The sequence below is a fragment of the Berghia stephanieae genome, chromosome 6, assembly GCF_034508935.2.
Source record: "Berghia stephanieae isolate SIO BIC M18660-M18661 chromosome 6, UCSD_Bste_1.3, whole genome shotgun sequence".
Taxonomy (NCBI): Eukaryota; Metazoa; Mollusca; class Gastropoda; order Nudibranchia; family Aeolidiidae; genus Berghia; species Berghia stephanieae.
The window spans coordinates 68,064,404-68,090,095 of record NC_088365.1 but is presented as its reverse complement, the minus strand read 5'-3'; the positions used below and the strand labels follow the sequence as shown (position 1 = coordinate 68,090,095).

Below are 25,692 nucleotides of genomic sequence, written 5' to 3'. Positions count from 1 at the left end.
ATGTGATCAGAATGTATAAAAGTCAAAACATTATCACAGTTATAATGTTTTTATTTTCTGGATACATTTTTTATGCTCGTCGGAAAATTTATTTCATAAAGGCGTCCGCCATTGTTCGGGTAGTTTAGAACCAGTTACTAAGTCACGATGCATCATTTCGAGAGAAGTGACGTCACGACTGTTGAAGCCTTATGTTAATTTTACCGTTTTGATATTGCTGGTGACGTGCCATTTGGTGCTGCTGTTACTGTTAATTGTTGTTCTCACACAGGGTGGGTGACCCATTTGTCACTTCCCTTATCTGTCTACTCATTGGTCATCGCTGTATAATTGGATGTGTGGTCATTAATGTATGGTTAATGACATTAATGACAGTCATTATAGTTATACTCTATGACAGGCCATCACGTGTATGTGTGTGTGTGTGTGTGTTTGTGTGTGTGTGTGAGTGTGTGTGTGTTTGTTTGTAGCGGAGGAAAAAGAGTTGCTTTGGACAGGGATATAATATATATATATATATATATATATATATATATATATATATATATATATATATATAAAAGAGAGAGAGAGAGAGAGAGAGAGAGAGAGAGAGAGAGAGAGAGAGAGAGAGAGCGGGGAGGGGAGAGAAAGAAAGAAAGAGAGAGAGAGAGAGAGAGAGAGAGAGAGAGAGAGTGAGAAAGAGAGAGAAAAAGAAAGAGAGAAAGAGAGAGAGAGAGAGAGAGAGAGAGAGAGAGAGAGAGAGAGAGAGAGAGAGAGAGAGAGAGAGAGAGTTGATGTTATCAGAAGACAATAACAACATTCATCATAATGAAAAATCGTCTTACGGGCCAGTCGATTGGTTTGTCTAATGGCCGTCGTTGTTGTGATGTGATCATAAACCATCTATGTATCTACCCACTACCCAGAATTCCAGCCAATCATAACACGAATAGGCTTCATCACACTCACGTGATCAAACCCGGCACCCACGCGTAGACCATTCAAACGTAGACGAAAATAAACATGAACATAAAACATGAAGATAAAAAGAAAATGCCTGGGAAGGAGAAATCATATATAATATGTGACTCTTCGCTCAAAACGGTATTAAGTTGGGTTGGTTAAGATATTGAAAATTGAATTTATAGCCAGAAATATCAGACTTGTGTTGAGTTTGTATGCTTTATTGAGGAGAATGGATACCATATTTTAGGGTGCCAATGCCAACAATTTATATTTTTGACCATTTTAACATTAAATTCGGCTTTCAAGTGTATGGTTCGTTCCGACAAAATACCGTTTTGAGATGATGGGTCATATATAATATGCGTAACCTCTCTAACCCCTAAGAACAAACAATGGCACAAACAAACAAATAAACAATCAAACAAACAAACAAACAAACCCACATGACAACAGCGATGAACAGACATACTTTATTTGATTGACTGGTAAACAAACATTTGGATGGGACTTGGGCCAACGCCAGTTGTGGTCTGTGACGTGGATCGCCACGGGTCGCTATTATTACAGCAAGTACTCGAGAAAAAGCGCATTTAAAACATTTATTGGCAAAGAAAATAAGAACTCGCCTTTTAGATGTAGATGGAATGAAAGTGACGTCACCCATCTCTTTGTTATGGTTTTTAGTGTGTGTGGGTGTGTGTGTGTGTGTGGGTGTGTGTGTGTGTGTATGGGTGGGTGGGTGTATTCTTGTTCGGCTTTGCGGTCTTGTGGTATGACACACGCTTTCGGATCGAATGGTCCTGGGTTCGATCCTCGTTCGGCGCATAGTTGAGTCCTTGGTAAATGATCCTTTACTCACATTCTCTTGCCGTACTAAGGTGTAAAATGAGTACCTGGCCGTTAACAGCGTTGTCTCTGTCTGTTAAAAAGTTGTAATATCGCCTAACAGGCGTGATGCCTCGTTCTACATGTTACGTGTTGCTCTTGGTCGGGGACCCCTTGTAAAGCGCTTCGAGCACGTTTAGTGGATATTGCGCTATATACAAGATCAAAGTTCAAGATGTTATTGTATAAAACTACATTTATTCCATTCAATAAACACAGTCATTATCCTCCAGTTTTATAGTGTTAGCTTTGAATTCAATTTTCAACATCAATATATAAGCAAAAAAAACCCAAAAAAAAAAAACCCAAAACAAAACAAAACAAACAAGAAAAAAAGCCCCAAAAAACCCAAAACAAACAGCAACATAAAACGAAACAAAAAAAACAAAAACACGAAAAATCAACAAAAATCGACATCGAATAAACAAAACAAAAAAAAAAAAAAAACAAAAAAAAAAAAAAAACAAACAAAAAAACAAAAAAAAAAAAAAAAAAAAAAAAAACCACCCCCCCCCCCTCCAAAAAAAAAAGTGATGATAATTAAACAAACAAACAAACAAACGCCTACACCGCCATCACCAACAACAGAAAAGACAAAAACAAAGAGAACAAAACAAATAAAAATAAAAAAAAACAAACAAACAAAACAAACAAAACAAAACAAAACAAAACAAAAAAAAACAAAACAAAGCAAATAACACCACAAAACAAAACAAACAAAAAAAAGCGATCAAAACAATAAAAAAACCTTAAGCACAAAATTGAGCACAGTGAGCAATTACCTCGAAACGAGCCCAAAGCATTTTACAAGGAGTCCATGTGTCAACAGCACCAGTCAACATGAAGAACGAGACATGACGCCTGTAAGGCGATAAATGGCATTTTCCCGACAGAGACAACGCTATCATCGATCAGGTACCTACTCATATTACACCTGAGTATGGTGAGAGAATGTGAGTGAAGCGCCTCTATCAAGCACTCAACTCTGCGCCGATCCGAGCGGGACCCGAAACCAGGACTTTCCGATCCAAGGCGAGTACGACAGAAATTGGTGTTCATATTATAGATAGTTCGAAGACGATGTCACTCAGGTTTTTGTTATTGTTTTTTTTTTGCCATCCGCGTTTATGAGTAATGCTCACTGAACTGTATTAACCAGACTATAACATTTCATGGATACACACAGTTTTGTGTGTTGGCCCTTTATACTTCCGGATGGCAATGTTATGAGCTTCTTAGCCAAGCGCATACGATCTATTGCGGCTTCGTGGTATCACACTCACCTTTGGACCTGTTGGGTCTTAGCAAAGAGCGTGTAGGTAACGATTGTTATGTTACCAAGAGCTCTCACTTCCCGCTTTTGGTGAAGCCACGCATCTTCCGTCTTCTACTCGTATTTTCTTCATTGTATCAGTAAGCCTAGCGCGCTTGATACACGCGGAGCACACCCACCTCGCTGTCTTGCCTGGCACGCGACAATAGCATTGCGGTTTTGAGAAGTGAGAGCTCTTGGTAACTACGTTACCCTACACACTCTTTGGTCTTAGTTCGAGTCCAGCGGTGCAAAGTTGAATTCTTAGGAAAAACAAACAAACCCAAAGGTCTCTTTACTCACTTTCTCTCACCCCACTCAGGTGTAAGATGAATATTTGTCTATAAATTCGATTTCTATAATCAGATTCATCCCAACATAATACTGTTATGAAACGATGGGTCACATTTGAGTACTTTTCGTTGTGACGGTTACGAAAATAACCATTTTAAAACAATATCGTGGAGATATAATGAAGTTGACGTCACTCAGGTCTTTGTTATTGCTTTTTGCCATCCACGTTTATGAGTAATTCTCACTAAACTGTATTAACCAGACTATAAACGTTCAAGGTTGTACATAGTTTTGTCTGTTGATCCGTTACATTTCCGGATCGTAATGTTGTGAGTTTCTTATCCAAGCGCACAGAATCAATATCACGTGAATGTATGAGATAAATATGTGACCCTTCGCCTGAAAACGGTATTAAGTCGGGCTGGTTGAGATGTTGAAAATTGAATTAAAAGCCAGAAATTTCAGACTTGTATTGATTTTGTATGTTTTATTGATGAGAATGGATCCCGTATTTTAGGGTGCCAGTGCCAACAATTTATATTTTTGACCAGTTTAACATTTAATTCGGCTTTTAAGCATATGGTTCGTTCCGACATAATACCGTTTTGAGATGATGGGTCACATATATCATAATCAAGACGATATCATTTTATAAGTAGATATTAAAGGACAGAGATTTATTTCTTTAAGCAATTAGCGATAATGTCATATTAATGAGGTTATGAAATAATGATGTAATTTAATGTGTAATTGGTATTCCAAATACCGGGAAAATTCCTTCACACATTTTGGAAGTGTGTAGTGTGTGCTATTTTACTTAACAATCGTCTGATGCTGGTTATATAACACACCATTATTGTTATGATTCTGTTCTTTTGGTTTTTGGAAAAAAATATAGATATTTCGAAGATGACGTCACTCAGGTCTTTGTTATTGTGTTTTGCCATCCGCGTTTATGAGTAATTCTCACTAAACTGTATTAACCTGACTATAACGATCATGGTTACACAAAGTTTTGTGTGTTGGTCCGTTATACTTCCGGATGGCAAACATTGCCATCCGGAAGTATTATAACGGACAAACAAACTTTTATAGATAGAATGAAGTTGGTGTCACTCAGGTCTTTGTTAATGCAATTTGCCATCAACGTTCATGAGTAATTCTCACTTAACTGTATTAACCTGACTAGAAAAATTCAAGGTTACACAGTTTTGTCTGTTGGTCCGTTATACTTCCGGATGGCAATGTTGTCGGTTTCTTCGCCAAGTGCATACTATCTATAGCAATATATATATATATATATATATATATATATATATATATATATATATATATATATATATATATATATATATTATATATATTATGGGCGCCACTATTATCCTTGGTAACCACCCCCCCCCCCCCCCACACACACACACAAAAAGAAAACGAAAAAAAAGCACAAAAAAAAAAACAAAAAAAAACCCAGACAAACAAACAACAAAAAACCAAACAAACAAACAAAAAACAAACAAACAAAACAAAAAAAAAGAAAAACAAAAACAAAACAACACACAATCTCTCTCCACACGTTCTCAAACACACACTCGCTCTTTCACACACACACACACACACACACACAAACACAAACACAAACACACACTACCTGCCTAACACTCATTCTCTCAAAAATGGCTCATGGAAGTTTGTGGTAACGCGGGAATCGTCTTGAAACCAGTATTGATTTAGTCATGAGTCACTCTCAAAACTACCATGCTCAGAAATGTAATAAACAAATAAATAAATAAATAAATAAATAAATAAATAAATAAATAAATAAATGAATAAATAAATAAATAAATAAAACAACTTCGGCCAAAAAACTCGCCCTTCAATTATCGATTGGTTAAATTCACCCTCATCTAGTCAAAAACTCTCAAACCTGGGACTGTCTTGGAGTCTTCCTTGAATCCCAGGTTTGAGAGTTTTTGACATACCGAGGGTAATATTGACCGCTAGATATTTGAAGGACGATTTTTCTGGCCAAAATGATAAAAAATGTTGTTTTTTTTTTTTTTTTTTTTTTTTTTTTTTTTTTCTTACAGAGTACGACAGAAAAGGCAAATAATATTTGGCCATGCTGGTTTCAGCTTCATAATTTATTCATCTGGTGTCAAAACATCCTCTTTGTGATGAACGGCGACCTTTTTCAGGGGAGATCATCTACAAATATGTCATTCATTCATTCATTCATTCATTCATTCATTCATTCATTCATTCATTCGTTTCTCGTACTGCAATCTTTGAATGAAAATTAAGGGAAACAGAGTCAGTCTTGTTCTGTCCAACCAAAACGTAATACCTTATCTTGATGTTGGTTACACTTAGTCATAGCATGGTGAATACCACAGATTACATAGAGTCTGTGGTGAATACTGAATACCATGCCGGCCCATCAGTATTAGAACGGAAAAGAGAGATGTTTTATTTTGACCTTGAGCTTTTATATAGCGCGATGTTCATTTAATGTGCTCAAGACACTTTACAAGGGGTCCCTGACCAACAACAACATGCAACATGTAGAACGAGACATGACGCCTGTTAGGCGATATTACAACATTCATCAGAGAGAGAGAGACAACGCTGTTAACGGCCAGGTACTCATAATTTTAGAAAGTGGAAGGACTCAACAATGCTCCGAGCGATCGAGGCTCGAACCCAGGATCTTCCGACTCGAAAGTGAGTGTCATGCCACAAGACCACATGGCCGCACACAAAGTAAATGGGGGAAGGGGAAGTTTAACTTAAATCCATACGCGTGCGCTCTCTCTCTGTACAAGTCAATTTGGTGCACCAATGCACCCTGGCATCTGGGATTATCCCCCCCCCCCCCCCCCCCCCCCCCCCCCCCCCCCCCCCCCCCGACACACAATGAAACACTCACAAAGACAGACACACATGAAAATCTAAAATGAATATGGATTTTTCCCCCCCCCCACTCCCCCCCCCCCCCCCCCACACACAAATACACTCACACACAAACACACAGAGTCACACAAACGCCAAAAATGGATTGATTGATCAACCCCCCCCCCCCCCCCCCACACACACACACACAGATACAAACACACACTCACACACAAACACACAGAGACAAACACACTTATATACGCCAAAAATAGATATGGATTTATCACCCCCATCCCCTCCCTCCCCCCCCCCCACCTCCCGCACACACTCACACAATCACACACAAACACCAATCATACCAAAATCTTTGCCTTCATACAATTCGTACTCAAAACCCACCCAAAAGCAAGTTTTTAATTTGTAACCCCAAGCGTCCGCCCGTCGTCCGGCATTTCATCATCAAATTTCACGGTTCACTTGACACCTTCCCCTCATGTCATCAGCCGCAGATGACCCTGTGCTCACTCAACCATGACATGTGTTTACTACCCCCCCCCCCCCCTCAATTAACTCATTCACGCGTGACGTGTTTTCAACGACTCACCATGAATAGAAATAATCTGCTCTTTGTGTCAGGAGAAGAAGGTCGCAGAAGAATTAGGACCATTGATAATGGAAGTTGAACTCTCTCCATATCTAACATTTTCAAGATTTTTTTTTCTGAAGTTAACCATACCAATCCAACAAACAGATTTAATTTTTAAACTCAAGTTTTTAAAAAAAAAGTTGAGCTTTTATAGAGCGCAACATCCACGAGACGTGCTCAAAGCGCTTTACAGGGGGTCCCTGGCCAAAAGCAACACTTAACGTGGAAAGCGCTTTGAGCACGTTTAGTGGATATTGCGCTATATAAAAGCTCAATTTTTTTAAACGTGTAGGACGGGACATGACGCCAGTTAGGCGATATTACATTATTTTTTCTCGAAAGAGACTACGCTGTTAACGGCCAGGTACTCATTTTATACATGATACGGCGAGAGAATGTGTGTAAAGAACCTTTTCCAAGGACTCAACTATGCGCAGAGCGAGCGAGGCTCGAACCCAGGACTTTCCGATCCGAAAGCTAGTGCCATACCACTAGACCACACAGTAGTACATCACAATCATTTTGTTCCCTTTTAATGCTAAGCTCAAGTTGTTATTTGTTCTACAAACAATTTCTGTCAAGTGTTACAAAAGTGTTTTCAATTGAATCAACATCTTATCAATTTGATTGCTATTGTTTATCAGATAAACGAATGTGTATTTTATTCATTCTATAGATAGTATGCGCTTGGATAAGGAGCTCACAACATTGCCATCCGGACGAATAACGGACCAACACACACAACTATGTGTAATCTTGAACGTTTACAGTCTGGTGGTTAATACAGTTAAGTGAGAATTACTCATAAACGCGGATGGCAAAAAACCCCACAAAAAACAATAACAAAGACCTGAGTGACGTCAACTTCATTCTATCTATTGCAAAACTCTGTTGTTTTATAAATGTGCCCCATCCTGTCGGGATGACTAAGATTCTAAAAACTGAATTTATAACCAAAATTATCAGTCTTGGGTTGAGTTGATAGTAGCAACGGAATACGCTTCAACAGTCGTAACGTCACTTCCTTCCTAATGACGCATGGTAACTTAGAAACACTGGCTCTAAACTATCGGAACAATGGCGGACGCCCGTATGAAATATTTCTCCGGCGAGCATAAAAGCGTATCCAGAGGAAAAAAAAAAACACATAAATTTGATCATGTTTTGATTTTTACACATTCTGATCACAAGGCATATGAAAAGTTCTAGCCAGCATGAAGAATAAAAAGTACCGATTTTCTTTGTTTAGAACCAAGATGGCCGCCGTTGCCGGGCGGCGTGACATCAGACTATTGAATCCAATTGGATTCAATAGTCTGATGTCACGTCGAACAGCGGCCATCGTGGTTCTAAACAAAGAAAATCGGTACTTTTTATTCTTCATGCTGGCGAGAACTTTTCATATGGCTTGTGATCAGAATGTGTAAAAGTCAAAACATGATCATATTTATAATGTTTTTTTCCTCTGGATACGCTTTTATGATCATCGGAGAAATATTTCATAAGGGCGTCCGTCATTTTTCCGATAGTTTAGAGCCAGGTACTAAGTTACTATGCGTCATTACGAGGGAAGTGGACGTTACGACCGTTGAAGCGTATTGACGTCACTCAGTCTATAGGAGTAGTTCTCACTAAATTCTATGAATCAGACTAAAAACGGTTAAGATTACACATCATTTTGTGTGTTGGTATGTTATATCCGACTGGCGGATGTTGTTAGTATTTTTACCTAAACGCATAGCATCAATTAGTGGTCCCGATAGCTGAGTCGGTAGAGCATTCGCATAAAAATCAAAGGGACCGGAGATCGATCCCTGGTGCAGTCGAAATTTTTATTTTTTTCTGACACCGCTTCCACCCAGCAGTAATTGGGGTAACTGGGTCTGTTAGATCTGCCGGAAAGTACTTTGCGATGGACTAGCGTCCTATCAAAAGCGTAGCAACAATTGCTATTGTCCGTTTCAAGCTGTATAAACCGGCTCAGGAGGCCAGGGGCTCTGAAGGACTACTCTTTTTATATGCCATCAATTCCCATTGTAACAATGAGCCCATATCAATGTGTGTTATCAGACCTGCCAATAAGTACGTTGGGTCACGGTAAATTTGATTTTTTGGGATCGTGGATAGCTCATACGGTAGAAACATGCTCTTCCCGGCCAGGCGGAGTTGTCGTACCAGTCCAGTATGGTCGCGGGTTCAAACCCCCATCACGCCGCGAAATTTTTATTCTCTATTATTGTCTTCTGGCACTTTCCTACTCACTTCATCTCTTGTAGTAAATTTGATTATAACGACGACCCTTTCAATCCCATCTGTAGTTAGTTTATCTCAATCTTCCATAACGTGTCAAGCACCAATTCTCGCCGCAATCGCGAATATCAGTCAATAAATTCCAATTCCAAATTCGAGATTATCTTCTCGTAAATTCTAAGATGTTTTCTCTCTCCCCCCCCCCCCCCCCCCCCCTTCCCATTTCCCCTCTTCTCTATGTCGCCCTGACCTGACTGCCTGACCCGGCATGACTTCCTGTGGATACCTCTTCTTTCTTTCATATTGAATAGAATGGAGTTGACGTCTCTCTGATCTTTGTTATTTATCATTGTTTTTATTTATAGATCGTCACTTATATGATTTGTTTTGACATTTTATATATATATTTAAATGAACGCGTTCCATCACAATGATACACCATGTAACATAGAATTAGAATTCTTTTAATTGGTAACGCAGCTGCCGTACTTTGGAAAAAAAAACAACCCATATTGAAAACCTTGGCCAGAAAACTCGTTCTTCCAACACCCATCGATTTAAATGACTCTCATCTTGGCAAAAAAAAAAAAAAAAAGAAAAAAAAAAACACTCTCAAACCCGGGACTTCGACAAAGTCCCAGGTTTGAGAGTCTTTTTTCTTTGACAAGATGAGTTTATTTAAATCGATCGATATTTGAAGGACAAGTTTTCTGGCCAAGTTTTTAAATATGGGCTGTTCCAGAGCACGTTAGACGGGAAGATTGACAATTAATAGCAACAATCTCACACATTATGCCCAGTTATAATGCAATAAAGGGAGAACGGAAACAACACATGTTTATTTCGTGTTCACACGCTATCTCTATATTATTGTTTTCGTATCGTGGTTTGTTTATTTATTTATTTATTTATTTTTTCTCTTCATGATGACAAACGTGAAGGGGCGGTTGATGGTTGGGGGTAGGGGATGAGGAGGGTGATGGGGGGGGGGGGGAGTGAGATATATATATATATATATATATATATATATATATATATATATATATATATATAGATAGATGGATATATAGATAGAGAGAGAGATAGATAGAGAGAGAGGGAGGGAGAGAGAGAGAGAGAGAGAGACAGAGAGAGAGAGAGAGAGAGAGAGAGAGGTAGAGAGAGAGAGAGAGAGATACTAGAAAATTCGACAAAGATAAAGAGAAAGAAAGAAAAAGACAAACAAAAAACAAAGAGAGAGAGAGAGAGAGAGAGAGAGAGAGAGAGAGAGAGAGAGAGAGAGAGAGAGAGAGAGAGAGAGAGTTTCAGTATATCTCTAATTTTCATTCTTTCCAAGAAATTCTGGAATTCCTGGAATCTGTTCTCTTCTCCGTTCTTGGAAATCTCATCATTCTCTGCCGTCATTATATCCACGTACACTTGCCAAAATAACAAAGTCTACCGTTTCTATTGTGTGTGTGTGTGTGTGTGTGTGTGTGTGTGTGTGTGTTTGTGTGTATGGATGTATGTAGGTGTATGAGTAACGAAGTCTAGCTTTGACGTTTCTATAGTGTGTGTGTGTGTGTGTTTGTGTGTGTGAGTGTGTGTGTGTGTGGGGGGGGGGGGACGTGGCGTGTTCGATAGCTTAGCAGTTGATAGAGCACTGGCATCACACGCAAAGGGAATGAGATCGATCTACATTGATGTCTAGACCCGCCCCACCCCCTTTCTCCCCTCCCACCCCTCCTCCCCTAGCCCTGTTCACCCAGCATTGATTTGGAGCTGGCTCTGTCAAATCGAGCGGAAAGTACCTTGCGATAGACTGGCATCCTATCTAAAGGGTAGCAAGCAATTAATTGCTGTTGTCCGGCTCCATGGACCGTATATGTCTCTGGATGACAAAAAATGAGACAATAGTAGCGAGTGGATCTAGAGCTTCTAGGTTTGAATCCCCAAACGGATCTTATTTCTCTCTCTCTCTCTCTCTCTCTCTCTCTCTCTCTCTCTCTCTCTCTCTCTTTCTTTCTCTCAGGATCATCATCATCCTAAACCGATTCAAGATTCAAAAGAATTACCTTTTTTTTTTGTTGGAAACTGTAAATAAACATCATGCAATAAATTGGAATTTCCTATAAACCAAAATAAATAAAAGATAAGATTTATCGCACGTATGAAATAAATAATATTTTGAAAATGCACCATATATTTATAGTTTACCAAAATACTCAATCATATTTTAAGTGGTTGTAAAAAAAAAAAAGAAAAGAAAAAAAATCAATCCACATAAAAGGTCCTATCACCCCCATTAAAATAAAATTAACCCCCCCCCCCCCCCCCCCCCCAAAATTAAAACAAAAAAAAACAAAAAAAAAAACCAACAAAAAAACAAAAAACAAAAAACAAAAACAAGACAAAACACCAACAACAAAGAAAAAAAACACAAAGAAAAACTAAACAAAATAAACAACAAATCGAACAAAAACCAAAAACCAAACCAAAACAAAATATAACTAGACAAAGAAGTGAGGGAAAAAAAAGTAAAGAAAGAATAGGAGTGAATTCAGTGATGCGTATCAAATGACCTTGGTGTTTGACACGTGCTCACTCACGAGGGCGTGGATCGATAAGATTTGAACGCAAGTCTTTGTCATTCAAGTTGTCAATATTCATGATGTATCCGGGCTCTTGCTCCTTGTTTGCTATGCCGTAGATCTGTGTCACACGGCAAGCCTCTTAGTGTCAAATATACCGACATACAAAATACATAAAATACATTTCTAACAATTTCCATTTGGTTAGAAAACTTTCAGATTTCAAATTTATATTGAAAGAACTTGAATGTTTATATAGTGCAATGTCCACTAAAGTGCTAAAAAGCTTTACAAGGGGTCCCAAGGCAAACTCAACACTTAATAATACTCGCATAATAGCCTTTGGAGACGATTGGCCAAATTAATAATAATAACTGAAAAGAAATTGGCAAAATCAGCCAAATTAATTTGTTTTTAAATTGGCATTATCTTTTTTTAAATAGGCAAAATTGGTCAAATTGATTCTTAAAGATTTGGCAAATATTGGCAAAATTATTTTTTTTCTAATTGGCAAAAAATGCCAAACTGTATTTTGTTGAAATATGACAGACATCTTTATAATATTATTTCTTTCCCATTCTAATGAGACAGAAAAGAAGGCTTTTGTCTGTTGTCTTTTGAATTTGAATGCAGGCAGACGTGACGGCTGAGTGACTACTCACACCACAGACTAGGAGCCTATACTCACTCACACTGCGACAGACGTTGAACGTGAGGCCAGTTTGGGAAACATTTGATGAGTGTTGGGGAAATGCGAGTTGGAAAGGGGTGGTGGGTGGGCGGGGTGGATGGATAGGTGATGGAGGAGTAAAACACAATTATTATATTATTAATTATAATCTATAATAATGTTATAATATAATATTGCCACCTTGAGCGTAGTCTGTGGTGAAGGGGTTACGAAGGCGGTCTGCTCGCCTTGACCTGATGACGAGGTCATTGAGTTCAAACCGACGTGCACTTATTTGCAGATCTGATAACCAAATTCCTTATGGGCTCTGGAAATCTCAAAAGTGGACGCAATATAATATTGTCTATTTCAACAATGTTAAACTAGGCCCATAAGTAGGTTCGGATATCAGACCTGCATATGTGTACACGTCGATTCGAACCATAGTTACCTTGATTACATGTTAAACCGCCGAAATTAAAGATTGTTATCGGACTAATATAATTTTACACCTGAGTACGGTGAGAGAATGTCAGTAAATAGCCTTTACCAACTGAATGAACTATGCGCCGCTTGGAGCGGGACTCGAACCTAGGACATTCCGATCCAAAGGCGAGTGTCTTACAACAAGACAACAAAGCCGCGCAAACAAGTAAAACTAAGAAGAGTTTCGTATTTTTGATCATTATTCTAAATGTAAGTTCACTTTTTGGCATCAGCTTCATCGATGGCTGTGACCATGACGTAACTATAGTACTCTAGTCGGCCATGGCTGTGACCATGACGTAACTATAGTACTCTAGTCGGCCATGGCTGTGACCATGACGTAACTATAGTACTCTAGTCGGCCATGGCTGTGACTATGACGTAACTATAGTACTCTAGTCGGCCATGGCTGTGACCATGACGTAACTATAGTACTCTAGTCGTCCATGGCTCTGACCATGACGTAACTATAGTGCTTTAGTCGTCTATGGCTGTGACCATGACGTAACTATAGTACTCTAGTCGGCCATGGCTGTGACCATGACGTAACTATAGTACTCTAGTCGTCCATGGCTCTGACCATGACGTAACTATAGTGCTTTAGTCGGCTATGGCTGTGACCATGACGTAACTATAGTACTCTAGTCGGCCATGGCTGTGACCATGACGTAACTATAGTACTCTAGTCGGCCATGGCTGTGACCATGACGTAACTATAGTACTCTAGTCGGCCATGGCTTTGACCATGACGCAATTCAGTACTCTAGTCGGCCATGGCTGTGACCATGACGTAACTATAGTGCTTTAGTCGGCTATGGCTGTGACCATGACGTAACTATAGTGCTCTAGTCGGCCATGGCTTTGACCATGACGTAACTATAGTGCTCTAGTCGGCCATGGCTTTGACCATGACGCAATTCAGTACTCTAGTCGGCCATGGCTGTGACCATGACGCAATTCAGTACTCTAGTCGGCCATGGCTGTGACCAAATTCAGATGGTATGTTAAATACAATACTACTAAGATATTCATTAAATCATGTGGCTATGTGGTCTCGTGGTATGGCACTTGCTTTCGGATCGGAAGGTCATGGGTTCGAGCCTCGCTCGTCGCATATTTGAGTCTTTGGAAAAGAACAATCTCTCACCGTACTCAGGTGTAAAATGAGTACCTGGCCGTTAACAGCATTGTTTCCGTCCCCAAAAAATTGTAATATCGCCCATCAGGCGTCATGTCCCGTCCTACATGTTAAGTGTTGCTTTTGGCCACGGACTCCTTGTACAGCGTGAGCACGTTTAGTGGATATAGTACTATATAAAACTTAATTTAAAAAAAAATCTTTATAATCCCACAAAATCGCCGAAGATTGCCAAAATTCACGAAATAATTCCATGCTGAATTTATTTGTTCATATTATTATTTTTAATTTCATAATACATAATATAGGACATTCTGATTTTCTCGCCATGTTTAATTAGGAGTTCCTCCCTCAAACCTTCCCCCCCCCCCCCCCCATCCCTCCCCCCTTCGACATGAATTGATTGCCAAGGCTTGTACCCTGGAAAAAAACCCATATTTTAAAAAATTGGCCAGAATAAAACTCGTCCTTCAAATATCGATCGATTTAAATGGCCCTCATCTTGGCCAAACCCCCCCCCCCCATAACCCCCCTCTCAAACCTGGGACTTCGCGAATTTTTTGCCAAGATCATGAGGGTCATCTAAATCGATCGATATATTATGAAGGACGTGTTTTCTGGCCAAATTTAAAATATGTTTTTTGTTCAGAGTACGACAGAAGGCTCGTTGAACGTTCCTAGATATTGTTTACTCTGTATGAATCTGTGTATGAATCAATACACAGCGGACGTGACATCTCTGTGTTCCTACAAGACTTGTCAAGAAAAGCCAAAAGGCTTTGCAAAGGCAAATGACGAGGAGATTTTCAAAGATATAGATCTTAACAAGTGTGTATGGAAGGTGCCGGACAAAGCACGAAAGAAAAATACAATAAAAATAAAATCATCCCCTAAAAATTTGTTGACTTCGACTAGGGATCGAACCTCAGACCTTCTGATTACCGGTCAGACGTGTGTGCCACCATTACACACATTTTTATTGTCCATCACAACAATGTAAAATCAACCCAATAAGAGTGCTCGGTTAAGGGGAGGGGCGACACCTAAAACTATTTTAAAGAATAATGATTAGATCCAATATCTTTTTATATTGGGACATTGCCTATGACCAATGGATTCGAACCATGTGATTTATTTCGGTGGGCGTGTCCGGTTGCCATGGTGACGGCCGCCATCTTGGATTTTTGTCCTCTCTGAGTGCTATTTTTAAAAGTTACTTTCTCAATAAGTTTCCATGGAATTGTTTTGAAATTTTGCATGGTGGTTTATTTGTACAATACAAAAAAAAAAAAAAAAAATACGAGCGTTTTTGAAATATTTCAAATACATTTTTATTTATAAATTTTTTAAAATAAACATTTTTCGTACGCAAAAAAATCATGTTCTTTGACATAAAAATGTCAATTTTTCATAAAATAACAAAGATATTAAAAATTCCTTCTGTATGATTTTAGATAATCACTAGAACTCTAGACATGCAAAGTTATAAACAAATTGATTGATAAATGACAAAATAAGATAAAAAAAGATTGTTAAAAAATGGCATTTTGAGAAAAACGAGATCAAACATAATGATTTATGAAAACAATAAAACAAAACAGTACAACCACCTCAAAACATACCAGCACCGTATGAGGGTCCCCTCCCCCCCTGTTCTTTTCTGCCTCCATCTGGGCTTTTTCACGGGCCTGAGCTTTTATTTTACGTCTTTCTTTCTCTTTATGTTGAGTAGACTGTATGCTTTGGTCAAGTCTTTTTGACTCTGCTAGCTGACTCAACCTCTGGGAATGTTCTCCCAGTCCACCTATGCCCAAAGACACTTTCAGGGATGTTATTCCTGCTGGACCAAAATTATACTCTGCAGCTGCACTTATGACACCAAACTCAACCTTTTTCAGGGAATGGATGTATGTTTTATGGCATCTTGCCCAAACAGAATTATGAAAGCTTTCGTTTGGATTTTGTGTTGCCTTCATCTCACAACACTTCAACAAAGCATCCAAAGACAACCTTTCATATACAGGCTTCAAGTGCTCATGGAGTAAATCAAAATTCAAAGGTGTATGTACACGCTGCTTGTGTCCACCAGGATACATATGGGCAGCAACATCTTTTTTATAAAAGCACCAGGAGTCCGGTTCAGGAGGACAAAACATATGTTGAGGAAAGTCATCGGTAGAATATCCGTGGTAAAGACTAGCAAGAATAGCCCATCTCATTTCCTCCACTGTGGCATTGCTTCGAATCGCTTTATCATAATAATTTTGAAGCTTTCTCATGGTCTCAGCAGTGAGGCGCCCGTGACCTTTGCCACCCAAGGTAATTCCTTTTTTTCTACAATCATCAACTAGATTACGAAGCGCAGTGCCCATACGCTTTGAAACATGATTGATACATTCCTCCTTCACGATCTCAACACCAAGCCCATAAGGCCGTAATGCCTTCAAATTATTGTACGCCTTAGAATCACCATCACTGATCATTGTGGTGTAGCGAAAATTGTGTTTCTCAACTGACCGGTTCCACAGAACTTCAGCTGCTGTCACTTCCATCATACCAGAGCTTCCGCTGAAGTTTATTGAGCATTTTCCACTTTCTTTGTGCTCTGTAAGCCACCTATCATAACGCTGCGGCTTCTCACGTTTGATCCATTCCCCTGTCTGTGCACATACGTGACAATGCAAGCTCATTACCTCGTCTTCTTTTCTTGCTTTCTTGATTCTTGCAGCAAATAACTGTTGCCAAAGTTTGGATTTTTTGGTCACTTTAGGCATATTTATAATAATCCAGTAAAAAATTAGAAATATTTAAAGATAATTAATGAGAATTCGTGTCAAAATTTGATAAAACAATTGATCAATCGAAATGTAAACAGATCGTAGTAAAAATCGTAGTAAAGAGCCGCGAACTTTCACCCTGACTCCACATCCAATCCCTTGCCGGGAGTCTGAGGTCGAGAACAAGGTCAGCCAATCAGATCGCACCATTCGTGATCACGTTGTATTTACCTGACAACTTGACCTCTTGTCAGCTGTTTGACACACAATTTTCGTTCACGACTAACAATTTCTAAACCCCTCCCCTGCCCATATTGTGAGATTTATGAGACTGAAACCGTGTCAACGAGAAAGGCAAAGAGTAGACCAAACTATCGATATCAAAATTTACAACATCGATATACATTATAATGCTTTTCAGTCCTATTATTTTCAGTTGAATTTTCACAAAAAATTGAAAAGTTTGATATTTTCATATCGACTCCATGTTTATAAAAGACGATTTACAAACTTTATATTATCCAAATCACCATCTCAGTGCTGAAAATATGTAAATAAATGATTGTTCTTTCATAATAAACAAAAAACTGAAATTTTATATTTTGACCCAAAAATCGATTTTTCAGGTGTCGCCCCTCCCCTTAACAGACATGTAAATGTATGAACATTGGAATATAAAATCTTACAATTTATACTTTATATTATGTGAATCATCTCTTCAATCTGTATTTTGTCGGATGGACTGGTGAAGAAAATGAAGTAATACGCTTCAAAAGTCATGACGTCACTTCCGTCATAATTACGCATGGCTCTAAACTATCGGAACAATGGCGGACGCCCTTATGAAATGTTTCTCTGACGAGCACAAAAGCGTATCTAGAGGAAAAAAAAAACCCATTATAAATATGATCATGTTTTGACATTTACACATTCTGATCAAAAGACATATGAAAAGTTCTAGCCAGCATGAAGAATAAAAAGTACCGATTTTCTTTGTTTAGAACCACTATGGCCGCCGTCGCTGGGCGACGTGATTGAATCCAATTACAAAGACACAAACCATGGGTTTTATGAAATTTACGTGGGTTTTATTTTCTTCAAAATTTAAGACCAAAAAAAATGCTCTCCTGAATGGAGGCATTTATTTTAACTCAAACCTGATTGGTCAAATTTTAAATTCTATTTTAAGCTTCGGAATAACCTCGACTTTTTATCCTTTTGAAACTTGGGTAACATTTTGACAAGGCGACCAATGAATGATCAATAAATAGAAATGTGAGTAATATTCACATTGCAGCTGTCTTTCCCCCAGAATAATTAATTGGCATATTTCACACTCCAGTCATCGCATTCATTGTCGATGGTGGCCCTTGAGGAGACCGTGGACCACGACGTGACCCGGTGACATCCTACACCCTGATACCCGAGACCAACATGATGACGTCGAGACAAGAAACTCGGGAGAAACGCCATGCGTATCCAGTGTCAAGACGGTGACCATTACTTAACTGAAGATATAAATGACAATGTGAAATTGACATGTAAAAAAGTAGTCCTCAGAACCATTGGGCCATGGAGCCGGAGTTTATATCCCGGCGGACATACGCAATTGTTTGCTATCCTTTGGATAGGACGCTAGTCTATCGCAAAGTACTCTCCGCCACATCTAACAAACTCAGCTACCCATTCACCGCTGGGTGGGGGTGGGGGGGGGGGGGGGTGGAGTGTCAGTAAAAAAAAAATCGACTACACCCGGGATTGATCTTGACCCCTTTGCGTATGAAGCGAGTGCTCTACCTACTGAGCTATGGGGACCCTCGAAATTGAATGTAAGTTTGAATTTAATAAACGAAAACAGATAATGTGGACGTTTCGGGTTTCCCTTTCTTCAATAAAACAGGGTGAATGAAACACAACAGACGAATGAGGTAATGTGATAGTGGTGTTGTTAAGGTGAATTCACCATCACAACACCACTGTCCCATTACCTCGTTTATTAAATTGAAGCTAACATTCAATTCCACATTGTTATTATTTATATCTTCGAGCTTCGAGCAGCAATCAATCAATCAATCTAGTCAGCTGATCCTGCGTAGGACGTTGCTTCCCGAACTTTCTTGCGAAACCGATTACGGTTTTCCGCCAGTCTACTTGCTTGAGTTGTTGTCATTCCCAGCCATTCACATATATCTTGTTCCCAGCTTCTTGTCGGTCTATCTCTTCCTCTCTTGCCGTCTACCCTTGTCTGCAGAATGTGCTTTTCTAATGATTCGTGGCGAGTCGTGTGGTCAAAATAGTTTAGTTTCAATTTCTTTACAGTTTGAAGAAGAATTGGTGATTTTATTCCGACCCTTCTCAGGACTTCTTTGTTTGTTTGTTTTTCGAGCAGCAACGTTTACAAAATTGCGAAAATTTGAGCCAAGTTTAAGTAAAAGTACAAATAAATAATATATTATGAGTGAGAGAATGTTTACCGACTTGACATGGCCTGCATCTCGATAAGCGTCGTTCTTGTGCCGCTCTCAAAGTTTCCCGTCCCTGTATTTCTGTCTTGGCTATCCCTCTTAATTAAGGCATCTGTTAAAACTGGTCGGACAAACGACAATAATAATTAACGTACTGAATAGGGCGGGTGATGAGTTAATTTCACGGCGGGGCGTCTGTCCGAATGCCAATGTAAACAAAAGGTCACGTGACTAAAATAATATGCTCGTGACAAGTGCAGAGTTGAGCATCTCAATGACCTGCGGGTGGGTTTCTATATAGAGAGCAGTTTCCACTAAACGTGTTCATTCACTCAAATGCTCTTGCGTCGCGCGTGCCACTTATAGATAGCATGCGCCTGGCTAAGAAGCTCACAACATTGCCACCCGGAAGTATAACGGACTAACACACAAAACTATGTGTAACCTTAAACGTTTATAGTCTAGTTAATGCAGTTTAGTGAGAATTACTCATAAACGCGGATGGCAAAAAAACAACAACAAAGACCCGAGTGACGTCAACTTCATTCTATCTATATTAACCAGTTAACTGCCGTAGTCTGGAAAGACACGTATTGAAAAATTTGGCCAGAAAACTCGTCCTTCAAATATCGAAATATCGATCGATTTAAATGACCCTCATCTTGTAAAAAAAAAAAAAAAAAAAAAAAATCTCAAACCTGGGACTAAAGACCTCGCGATGTTCCAGGTTTGAGAATTTTTGCCAAGACAAGATGAGGGTCATTTAAATCGGTTGATATTTGAAGGACGCATTTTCTGGCTAATTTTTTAAATAACTGTTTTTCCACAGTACGGCAATTAAGTGGTAAAACGATTGGGGTCGAGTGAGTCGCCCAGTTTTCATAAATTTTGATTTTTAAATGAACTCACAGCCTCTCTCTCTCTCTCTCTCTCTCTCTCTCTCTCTCTCTCTCTTTCCATCTCTCTCTCTACCTCTTTCTGCCTCTCTCTGTGTATCTCTTTCCTTCCTTCTCTCTGCATCTCTCACTCTCTCCCTCCCTCCTTCTCTTTGCCTCTATCTGTCTCCATCTCTCTCTCTCTCTCTCTCTCTCTCTCTCTCTCTCTCTCTCTCTCTCTCTCTCTCTCTCTCTCTCTCTCTCCCCCCCCCCCACCCTCTCATGGAACAGGATCAGGATTTGATTGCAGCGAGTGCTTGAAAATGACATGCACTTCAGAGGACCCAACTCAAACACTCGTATACACACCCACTAACACACACACACACACACACGTGCGCGCGCGCACAATACCTGCTTGATTTATTCAAAGAAGCAACCCTTTTGCGTTGGACAAAGCGAAACGCGTCTTTTGTAAACCTTAAAAAAAAAATAGAAATAAAAAGAAAGACAAATAAAAAAATTAAAACGAAACGAAAGCCTTTTAACGCATTGTTTGTTTGAATCCAACATTCTGAGATGTTTGTGATCAAATATGTGACCCATCGATTCGAAACAGTATTATATCGGATTGCTTTAGATAGACGTGCCTATATTTGCAGGTCTGATAACTCAGACTCCATTATGGGCTTGAGTTAACATAATTGGCCAATATAAAATATGTGCTGGTTTGAGCGTTTTTCTGTTAAAACAAAAGAACCATAACAATATGAATCATCAGACCTGCAGTTAAGTACACGTTGGTTTGAGAGTTTTCCTATTAAAACTAAAGGACCATAACATATTGGATTATCAGACCTGCAAAAAAGAACACGTCGCTGGTAATCAATATTATAATAATGATAGTCATTCAAGTACAAGATTGATAACAAGGGGAAGGAATGACAAGGTGTGTGTGTGTGTGTGTGTGTGTGTGTGTGTGTGTCTGTGTGTGTCTGTATTTGTGTGTGTGTCTGTGTGTTTGTGTGTCTGTGTGACTGTCTGTGTGTGTGTGTGTGTGTGTGTGTGAGTGTGTGTGTGTCTGTGTGTGTCTGTATTTGTGTGTGTGTCTGTGTGTGTGTGTCTGTGTGTGTGTCTGTGTGTGTGTGTCTGTGTGTGTGTCTGTGTGTGTGTGTCTGTGTGTGTCTGTATTTGTGTGTGTGTGTCTGTGTGTTTGTGTCTGTGTGTGAGTGTGTGTGAGTGTGGAAGATTGAACAGCTGTCTGACGTGCATGTCATTGTCAAGCATTGAAATCTAATCTGTCTCCGTACTCTGGAAAAACTTATAATATTTAAACATTTGGCCAGAAAACTCGTCCTTCAAATTAAATATCAATCGATTTAAATGGCCCTCGTTTTGTCAAAACTCAAATCCTGTGACTTTTGAAAGACTTTGCGAAGTCCCAGGTTTGAGAGTAATCCCTGATAGAGCTGTCAACTCTATTAAAACATTCACATCTAGGGGTGGGGGCAGGCTGGAGTGGAAAAGAGATGTGTGTGTGTGTGTGTGTGTGTGTGTGTGTGTGTGAGTGTGTTTGAGTTGAGTCATCTGAAGAACTTGCTTCCAAATTGCATTCAAATTCAGCAGTTGACTGTGAGTTCATTTCAGATTCAAAATGTAGAGGATTGAGAGGAAGGGGTGGAGTTCAGGTGAAGAAGTGGTTGTTTGTGCGGCTATGTGGTCTTGTGGTGTGACACTCGCTTTCGGATCGGAAGGTCCTGGGTTCGAGTCTCGCTCGGCGCATAGTTGAGTCCTTGGAAAAGGCTCTTTACTCACATTTCTCACCGTACTCGGGTGTAAAATGAGTACATGGCTGTTAACAGCATTGTCTGTTATATCGTACAACGGGCGTCATGTCTCGCTCTATGTGTTACGTATTGCTGTTTGGCAGGGACCCTTTGTAAAGCGCTTTGAGTATATTTAGTAGATATTGCGCTATATAACTGCTCTAGTTTAGTTTTTGTTAAACGTGTATATGTGTGTGTGTGTGTGTGTGTGTGTTTGTGTGAGTGTGTGTTTGTGTGAGTTGCGTCCTCTAAAGTACATACCCTTTTCAAACATTTGCAGAGAAATCCTCAGATATAGATAGTATGCGCTTGGCTAAGAAACTTACAACATTGCCATCCGGACGTATGACTTACCAACACATAAAGCTATGTGTAACCTTGGACTTTTATAGTCTGGTTAATACAGTGTAGTGATAATTACTCATGAAAGCGGATGGCAAAAAAAAACAATAACAAAGACTTGAGTGACGTCATCTTCATTCTATCTATAGATATTATGCGCTTGGCTAAGAAGCTCATAACATTGCCACCCGGAAGTATAACGGACCAACACACAAAACTGTGTGTATCCATGAATGTTTATAGTCCGGTTAATACAGTTCAGTGAGCATTATTTATAAACGCGGATGGCAAAAAACAATAACAAAGACCCGAGTGACGTCAACTTCATTCTATCTATAGGGTCGGGTGTGAACTCATTTCAGAATTTTTTAAATGTAAAATATTGATAATTGGGGTAGGGAAATTTTAGGCTGACAAAATGGATTTGTATGTCTTTGTTAAGTGTGTGCGTGTGTGTGTGTCTCTCTCTCTCTCTCTCTCTCTCTCTCTCTCTCTCTCTCTCTCTCTCTCTGTGTGTGTGTGTGTGTGTGTGCGCGTGTTTGTGTGTGTGTTTGTGGGTGTGCATATGTGTGTGTGTGTGTTTGATTGGGTCTTTGAAGTGCTTGTCGCTTTCAAAGATTTTTAATTTCAGATTCGGTTGTGGGTTGGAATAAAATCAAAAAATCTATTCAAACATTGACACAAACGTGCTGAAAGGAATAATAATGATCATATAATAATATATATGATAATGACGGGGATATAGGGAATATGTGACCCTTCGCCTCAAAACGGTATTAAGTCGGGCTGGTTAAGATGTTGAAAATTGAATTTATAGCCAGAAATTTCAGACTTGTGTTGAGTTTGTATGTTTTATTGAGGAGAATGGATCCCTTATTTTAGGGTGCTAATGCCAACAATTTTTATTTTTTTTGACCAATTTAACATTTAATTCGGCTTTTAAGCATATGGCTCGTTCCGACATAATACCGTTTTGAGACTATGGGTCACATATGTGGAAGATTGAGAGTAGGGGAGTTGGGGTGGGGGGGGGGGGCGCAGGGGTGGAAACACAGTTGGCTTGCTTCATCTTTTCTCTCTCCCACCCCCCCCCCCCAACCACCTCCCGGCCGATTCCAAGAATGTGTCATGATCTCGAGATTGATACAGAATCTTTCTCCACCCAAATGCCTTTTGGCGACGAACACGAGAACGGCATTCAAGGTATTTTACCTGCCAAATCGATAATTTTAAGTTTGGAATCGGGCGGGGCTCACCTGGTACCCTGCCATGCATTGAGTCTATAGAGGCAGTAGATGGGGTGAGTCGGCGTGAGTCACACGTTCACATATATACAAATAGACATACAAACACATAGACACACACACACACACATACGCATACAACAAACACACACATCCACACACTCATACACATACAATATAGATAGAATGAAGTTGACGTCACCCGGGTCTTTGTTATTGTTTTTTAGCCATCCGCGTTTATGAGTAATTCTCACTAGACCGTATTAACCAAACTATTAACGTTCATGATTACACACAGTTTTATGTGTTGGCCTGTTTTACTTCCGAATGGCAATGTTATGAGCTTCTTAGCCAAGCGCATACTATCTATAAAGATGTAAAGACACACACACACACACACACACACACACAGAGAGAGAGAGAGAGAGAGAGAGAGAGAGAGAGAGAGAGAGAGAGAGAGAGAGAGAGAGGCGCTGGGGCCTCAGATAAATAATTATAAGCCCCCTTTGTAACTAATTTTAGATTCGGAAATTGTCAATACGTAGTTATGTCGAAAAAAATAATATAAATTTAGCATCTAAAGTAATATAATAATGAAAAAGAATTTAATTTTTCCATCGGAATTTACAAACCAGCACCTCACCATCCATCCATCCATCGACCAATTAGAATCTGGTGTGCAATCCATCAGTTCGAAACAGGAAGTGACGATCAACACAGAAATGTATTATTCACTGCACATTCTATCCTTCTTCTTCTTCTTCTTTATGAAAGAATTTGGATTCAAAATTAATAGCTATACACCAGCCGGAATGAAATGAATTTGGATACACAAAAAAATTATCAATATGCGCCTGTCTAAGAATTTCACAAAATTGCCATCTGGAAGTATAACGGACCAACACACAAAACTGTGTGTAACCATGAACTTTTATAGTCCGGTTAATACAAAAAAAGTTCAAAAACGTTTATTTTAGGCAATTGCCAATGTACAGTTTAGTGAGAATTACTCATAAACGCGGATATATATATAACGCTAGTACTTTCCGCCTGATCAAACATTCCCAGTTACTCATCATCTGTCGGAGGGACAATTAAGATAACAGGGGTTGGGGGTCAGAAAAAAAAGCAACAATTTTATTTCTACAGGGATTGGAATTGATCCTATTGCGTGCAAAGCGAGCGCTTTAGCAGCTGAGCCATTCGAAACCTCTTCAAATACTTCTGTTTTCAATTTAATTATAATTAAATAGGTAAACACATAAGTCCAACGCATCCACACACACACACACACACACACACATACATGCAAACACGCCCAATGTCATTATCTAATGCCAGTGGTATACAACATACATATGTGTAGACCATTAAGTAATGAATTAAATAATGTCTACCAGACAGAAGATACGAATTGTGATATGGGCCAAAATGTACTTGATGACGTCACTCTCGTAAGGCTGGCCAATGTTATAGGATAAGCATGGCATTGTGGGTAATGTGCTTTTTCATCTCATTAATGATGTCTGCCCTTAGGCCCAGGAATCTCCCCCGCCCCTCCCTCTTTATCCTTCTTCTTCTTCTTCTTCTTCTTCTTCTTCTTCTTCTTCTTCTTCTTCTTCTTCTTCTTCTTCTTCTTCTTCTTCTTCTTCTTCTTCTTCTCCTTCTTCTCTTCTTCTTCTTCTTCTTCTCTTCTTCTTCTTCTTCTTCTTCTTCTTCTTCTTCTTCTTCTTCTTCTTCTTCTTCTTCTTCTTCTTCTTCTTCTTCTTCTTCTTCTTCTTCTTCTTCTTCTTCTTCTTCTTCTTCTCTTCTTCTTCTTCTTCTTCTTCTTCTTCTTCTTCTTCTTCTCTTCTTCTTCTTCTTCTTCTTCTTCTTCTTCTTCTTCTCTTCTTCTTCTTCTTCTTCTTCTTCTTCTTCTTCTTTCTTCTTCTTCTTCTTCTTCTTCTTCTTCTTCTTCTTCTTCTTCTTCTTCTCTTCTTCTTCTTCTTCTTCTTCTTCTTCTTCTTCTTCTTCTTCTTCTTCTTCTTCTTCTTCTTCTTCTTCTTCTTCTTCTTCTTCTTCTTCTTCTTCTT

The 25,692-nt window shown here is 39.2% G+C and overlaps 2 protein-coding genes across 2 annotated transcripts in view; one reads left to right on the top strand and one right to left on the bottom strand.

The window, feature by feature from the left end:
- Positions 1-25,692, top strand: part of LOC144975509 (uncharacterized) — a 110,815-nt gene that overhangs the window by 31,545 nt on the left and 53,578 nt on the right. The gene's annotated exons all lie outside the window — the stretch shown is intronic.
- Positions 11,808-16,865, bottom strand: LOC144975557 (uncharacterized). Its single transcript, XM_078919719.1, has 2 exons — positions 15,714-16,865; positions 11,808-11,918 (listed from the first exon to the last, which is right to left on the bottom strand). The coding sequence occupies exons 1-2, from the start codon at positions 16,863-16,865 to the stop codon at positions 11,808-11,810; spliced, it is 1,263 nt and encodes a 420-aa protein (XP_078775845.1).

Bases quoted from the DNA above. Each gene is read 5' to 3' on its own strand.
- LOC144975557 (XM_078919719.1), bottom strand. From the start codon at position 16,865: ATGCCTAAAGTGACCAAAAAATCCAAACTTTGGCAACAGTTATTTGCT. The intron at 11,919-15,713 runs GTATGTTTTGAG...CGTGTGACACAG, and splicing joins GGGACCCTCATACGGTGCTG to ATCTACGGCATAGCAAACAA.